At 43.5% G+C, this 6,000-nt stretch overlaps 1 protein-coding gene across 1 annotated transcript in view; it reads right to left on the bottom strand.

Annotated features, from left to right (window-relative positions):
- FER1L6 (fer-1 like family member 6) overlaps positions 1–2,169 on the bottom strand; it is a 77,149-nt gene extending 74,980 nt beyond the window's left edge. Inside the window, exon 1 of the mRNA XM_075270116.1 lies at positions 2,064–2,169. Coding sequence (XP_075126217.1) covers positions 2,064–2,098 — 35 coding nt within the window. The 5' untranslated portion in view covers positions 2,099–2,169. The remainder of the gene's footprint in view (positions 1–2,063) is intronic.
- Positions 2,170–6,000: the final 3,831 nt, after the last annotated feature.

The following is a 6,000-nucleotide window of genomic DNA, read 5'->3' on the forward strand; positions in this document are numbered from 1 at the left end:
GACCTACCAGCAGTATGAAGTGGGCAGGCATGAGGACCATCGCTAGGCCCCTAAATCAAATCTAAGTCTATATTACATCAATACCCCTTTGGAAGTGATTATATGACCCCCATACATGTAGCCCTGATCTCACCACCATCCAGTCTGTCTGGGATGACATGAAGAGACAGACGGATTGGAGCAAGCCTACATCCACAGAAGATCTGGGCTTAGTTCTCCAAGATGGCGGCGTGAATAACCTCCCTGCCCAGTTCTGCCAAAAACTATCTGCAAGTACCGAGAAGAACTAATGGAAGGCAAAGGGCAAAGGTCACACCGAATATTGATGGCATTTACATTTCTCTTCATTGACTTAATTTTGTTCTTTGACAAAAATAAACTATTAACCCTTCAACTTCTAAAAGTATTCTAACAGTGCACCTTTTTTTCACACCTGCTTAAAACTTTTGCACAATACTATGTGTCATTTTGCATTATGGGGTTGTACAGGAAGCAGATCTAGTAATAGTTATAGATTAGGCAATTGCCAATATTGTAATTTTTTTTAATTCTATGGCCATGATGGACCTGGAGAGGGATTGTCCAAATATATCACTCCAGCAACTAAAGGCAATGAAACAGTAATACCAAATAATTGTTATTAACCCTTTAGAACTAGAGATGAGCGAACACTGTTCGGAACAGCCGTTCCGAACAGCATGCTCCCATAGAAATGAATGGACGTAGCCAGCACGCGGGGGGTTAAGCGACCAGCCACCGGCAAAGTGTACGTGCCAGCTGCTTCCATTCATTTCTATGGGAGCGTGCTGTTCGGAACGGCATAAGTCATAGCAGCCCCCAAATTTTTCCTCGGTGGACTTTCTGCCCATATTATACCTATACAAGAAAACGCCACCATTTCTGTAGGTATAATTGACATGTTGTAATTTTATATGCAGTGCGGACATGCGTCTATTTACAAAACTGTCACGGCTTTGGAATTCGCAGCATGTCAATTCTATCTACGGTAACGCCAGCGTTTTCCCTATGGATATAAGTGAAGCAGAAAGTCCGCAGAGGAAACCTCTGTGAACTTTTTGTGCAAAGCGCTTTTTTTACTGCAGTATGCCAAGTGCGGTCTTAGGCTTAAAGGTTTTTTCCATCTCTGTCATTCATCATTCCCGCCACAAGGTCTGGAGTTGCAGCTGAACCTGTGCTATGCTGTGTCCGCAACTCCAATTGACTTCTATGGGAGTTACATATAATAGTCGCACACTTCTGTTTCCGTAGCCCCCGGCCAACTCAGAGACCCCGATATTCTCATCTCAGCCATGAAAGACCGATGACGCTGCCCCCAGTATGCCCAGAATTTCCTACGCCCTTCTTGACTCCCATAAGCCGGACTGCAGATGCCTCCAATTTATTAAGCGGCACATTAATAAAATAGGCGTCTCATTGGCTCTTCTGGCACAAGAAGCTGAAGTCTAGGAATTGACAGTGATTTACACAAAATTGCCCATGCAACATTTTCTACTCCAGAAAAATGGCCTAGGTACTTTGATAAATTCTCATTTTTAGGTCTAAAATTCTTAGCTGGGGCTGAGCTGCAATACCAAACACAGCCACAACCCATAGTGCGGCGCTATGTTTGGTATACAGTGATGAGACTGCACCGCTCACCCAACAGCTGATTTTGTGGAGGTTCTAGTTCTCAGACCTCCACTTGTCATAGATCGATGATGTGTCCTAAATATAGGTCTTCGATATTACAATCCTAGAAAAGAATTAGATATAAAGCCGTCCTATAGTGCACAGAATAAATTATTATTCACAATCTAATATCATTGAAACCCATCTAAAGTTCCGGGATTGGATTGTGGATGCAAACCTGAGAACCTGGAAAAAACCATACGGGGACATGGAGAATGTGCAGACTCCATGTAGGACATTGGACATGGTGGGATTTGTATCCAGGTCCTCAGTATTGTAAGAGCAGTAACCACTGAGCCACCATCATGTCCAGGATCCCCTACATCTACCTCGCATTGCATCACATATTAGGTATATAGGCATCCAGGACTTACCTATGGGAATGTGGGCTGCTCTCTGCCGACTCCATGGTACCAGGGGTATATTAAGAAGCCGGTGCCATTACCTGTAGGACTTTCCTTACTGCTCGCTATGTTTCAGTATGAGACTGTAGATAGATTCCCATCAGATGTGGCTTATCAGGTACAGTGTGCAAACACTAAACCAGATCCGAGCAGTGCAAACAGTCCCTTCCCTTGTGGTGATTTACTGAACATCGCATAAATAGCTGTACTGCGTCTTATTAATCCTAAAGCATATTCTAGAGAATGAGGATAATGCCCTATTACGTGTCTATAATGCCCTATTACGGGTCTATAATGCCCTATTACGTGTCTATAATGCCCTATTATGGATCTATAATGCCCTATTACGGATCTATAATGCCCTATTACGGGTACCCCTGGCCTATCACAATGCCCATGTTACTAGAAGTGCAGGTACAATTGGAGAGGTGTGAGCATGAACACCCTATGGCTCTGTAGTAAGGAGCCATTGACACTCTGCCGCCATAGGGTGCCATCAGTGTTGGACTAGAGTTCCTTGGGCCCACTGGATAAAATGATTGTGGGGGCCCACTCTCCATTCACCCCTAAGAAATAGACTATAGTACTTTCCAAATTTGGGTGTCTTTTGCTGGAGCCATCATTGTGTTAGAGCCTGGAACCACTGGAGGATCCTCTGGGACTCTGGTGGGCCAGTCCTACACTGGGCGCCATTGTGATACGCCATGCTATCAGCTCTCATGGCAGATCCTCTAATGTGGCTACCATGTAATGTCAACCCTATCCTGTAACTGCAGACATGTAATATCCTGCCCATCAGGGACCCGTAGGGGAGATGACGATTATCAATACTAAAGCTGATGTGTAGGAGAAGGGGCATAACTTAAAACTTCAGAGCCCCAAAACTGCCATTGGGCCCCCTCCCACCTTGTTCCATTTAGAATAGTGGTATTTGTTATATGGCTGAGGGAATCCTCGGCAGCACAAGATACTCAGCTTTCCCGACTCACCTGGGGCTGATCTGCCAGTAAAAGTAGCAGAAAGCTGGAGGGCCAGAAAATGAATCAGAATCTCAGGCAGAAGTCCTCCTCAATGCCTCTTCAATATCTGCCATGTAAACGGGCCCTTGTTATGGGGCACTATGGATGCTATTGTTATTTGGGTACTTTGACTGTTACCTTTATGTGGGCAATGGGTCTGCTATGGCGCATTGTGGTTATTATACTGACCCTGTGTCTGGGGGCACTGTGACTAATACTCTAAGGGCTCGTTCACACGGGGGGCGGTGGGGCGGATTTTGACCATATTTTGACTTGGGGAGCCAAGTCAAAATATGGTCAAAACCTGCCTGCCACAATGTCTCGGTCGTGGCTTCCCCCACCCCGTAGTCGGCTCAAATGAATGGGCTGACGCCGGAGGTCGCGGCTGCCAGGCGGAAGCCATGGCACAGCAAGCCACGGAAGCCGCCTGAAGAAAGGGCAGCTCACTTCCTTTTTTCCGCTATCGGCAAAAAGAACACTAGTGGTCTCCATAGACCACCATTGTAAAGGGGCGGATTATGACGTGGATTCCGCTGTCAAAATCCGCCCCTTTGGCCCCGTGTGAACTAGCCCTTATGAGGACACTGTGGTAGTGACTAGTATGGGAATATTGTGGCTGGCACTGTTATCCATGTACTATGACTATAACAGAGCTTCACCATGGTTGTCAGTTTTAGGTGTACATCATGGCGGACATTATAGGGACATCGTTAAGGTGACTTATATTGCCAGTCTTGCTTTGGGCACTTAAAGATCTCCTCCAAGTTCAACAAACTTTGTTAAGACAGAGAAATATATGAATTGCAATGGAAAAAAATCATCTGTAACTACAATGTACATTGCAATTCTCCTCTCAACTGGGGACACCAGGTCAACAAAATAATCCAAGACAACTGCTCTTAAAACCATCTCCGGGAAAGCACAATGTGAACAATAAGCTGATGGCTCATATCACTCAGGTACTGCGGAGTGTGCACTGTTTGTGAAGTGGGTGTTCTCACTCCATGCTGATAAATGAAGGTGGAGTGTCTTAATGTGAGAACGGTGTGACTATGCAAGTGGGTTTTGGCACAGGGTTCATGATACTGTGTGCACATGTACGAGGCCGAAAGAGAAAGCTGAACAAAGTTCTATACAAGATATACACACACAATATATATATATATATATATATATATATATATATATATATATATATATATATTGGATTGCAAAAGTATTCATACCCCTTGAACCTTATCACATTTTGTCACCTTCAACCAAAAACTTGAATGTATTTTATTGAGATTTTCAGTGATATCCAACACAAAGTAGCCAATAATTGTGAGGTGTAAGGAAAATGATACGACGTTTTCTAAATTTTAATCAAATAAGAATCTGAAGTGTGAAGTGCAAAAATCCTCAGCCCTCTGTACTCTGATACCCCTAAAAAAAATACAGCGCACACAATTGTCTTCACAAGCCACTTAATGAGTTAATAGAGTCCGCATGTATATAATGTAGTCTCAGTATAAATCCACCTGTTCTGTGAAGGCCTCAGTGGTTTGTTAGAGAACACTAGTGAACAAACAGCATCATGAAGACCAAGGAACTCATCAGAAAGGTCAGAGAGAAAGTTGTGGAGAAGTTTAAAGCAGGGTTAGGTGAGAAAAACATATCCCAAGCTTTGAGCATCCAAAGGAGCACTGTTCAATCCATCATCCAAAGATCGAAAAAGTGTTCTGCAACTGCAAACCTACCTAAAATTTGGAAAACCAGGCATCATTTTCCTTCCACTTTACCATTATCGGCTACTTTTTATTGATTTTCACTTAAATTCTCAATAAAATGCATTTAAGTTTGTGGTTACAAGGTGCCAAAATGTGAAAAAGTTCAAGGGGTATGAATACTTTTTAAAGGGTTTTTATATAATCAGATATGTGCTGTAGTTTTGAAAAAGGATTGTATTACTTTATTTCAGAAACAGCGCCCTCCTTATTTATAGGCTGTGTGTTGAATTGCAGCTCAGTCCCATTCACTGAAATACAGTAATAAGTGACGGCGTTGCTATTTTTTTTTATTAAAAAAAAGAAGCAGATCTTTAATATTTTGTTCTTGGGGCCCTGCATTTAGATCAGAAATGAGAGAATATTCAGCAAGGAGCAGAAAGCTCTCTGTATTACTAGTATTATATGCAGAGGACGGACGTCGGACCCCACAGATCACATACTGATGAGCTGGATAAGTTATTAGTATTAAGAATTATTTGGGGTCCAGACAACCCCTTTAACCCTTAAAAATCTGTAAATTAGTTTCACTTTATGTTACATTGTATGGTGCAAGTCTTGAAAATGGTAAGCCCACATACACAAACATTACAATGACTGTCTAGAGGAAATGAATAGGGACTATTGTCCAGCAGCATGAGGTCCTGGGTTCGAATATAACTAAGGCCTCACATCTGCGTCGGTAATCCGTTTGGGGAAAACCGCATGTAGATGTCCCTGAACGGACTACCAAATGCATTTGCATAGACCCCATAGACTATAATGGGGTCCGTGTGCATGCCACGAAATCTCCGCCAGGAACATGCGGACAGGAAAGTACTTTGCGATCTACTTTCATGTCTGCATGATTCGTGTGGGCAGCGCGCGGTGAGCACACGGTCCCCATTATAGTCTATGGGGTCTATGTGCTTTCACTGCACAGCCCTTACAAATGCTTTCAGTAGTCCATTCAAGGGGTTCACATGCAGACTCCCCGAACGGATTACCAAACGCAGATGTGTACGAAGGGTAAGGGCAACATCTGCATGCAGTTTGTATGTTCTCCCCGTGTTTGTGTGGCCAAAAATATGCTGATTCCTATAAAACACCTGACCCTTGTTGGTGTTGCAGATCAGTGCCTGT

The sequence above is a fragment of the Leptodactylus fuscus genome, chromosome 4 (genome assembly GCF_031893055.1).
Source record: "Leptodactylus fuscus isolate aLepFus1 chromosome 4, aLepFus1.hap2, whole genome shotgun sequence".
Lineage (NCBI taxonomy): Eukaryota > Metazoa > Chordata > Amphibia > Anura > Leptodactylidae > Leptodactylus > Leptodactylus fuscus.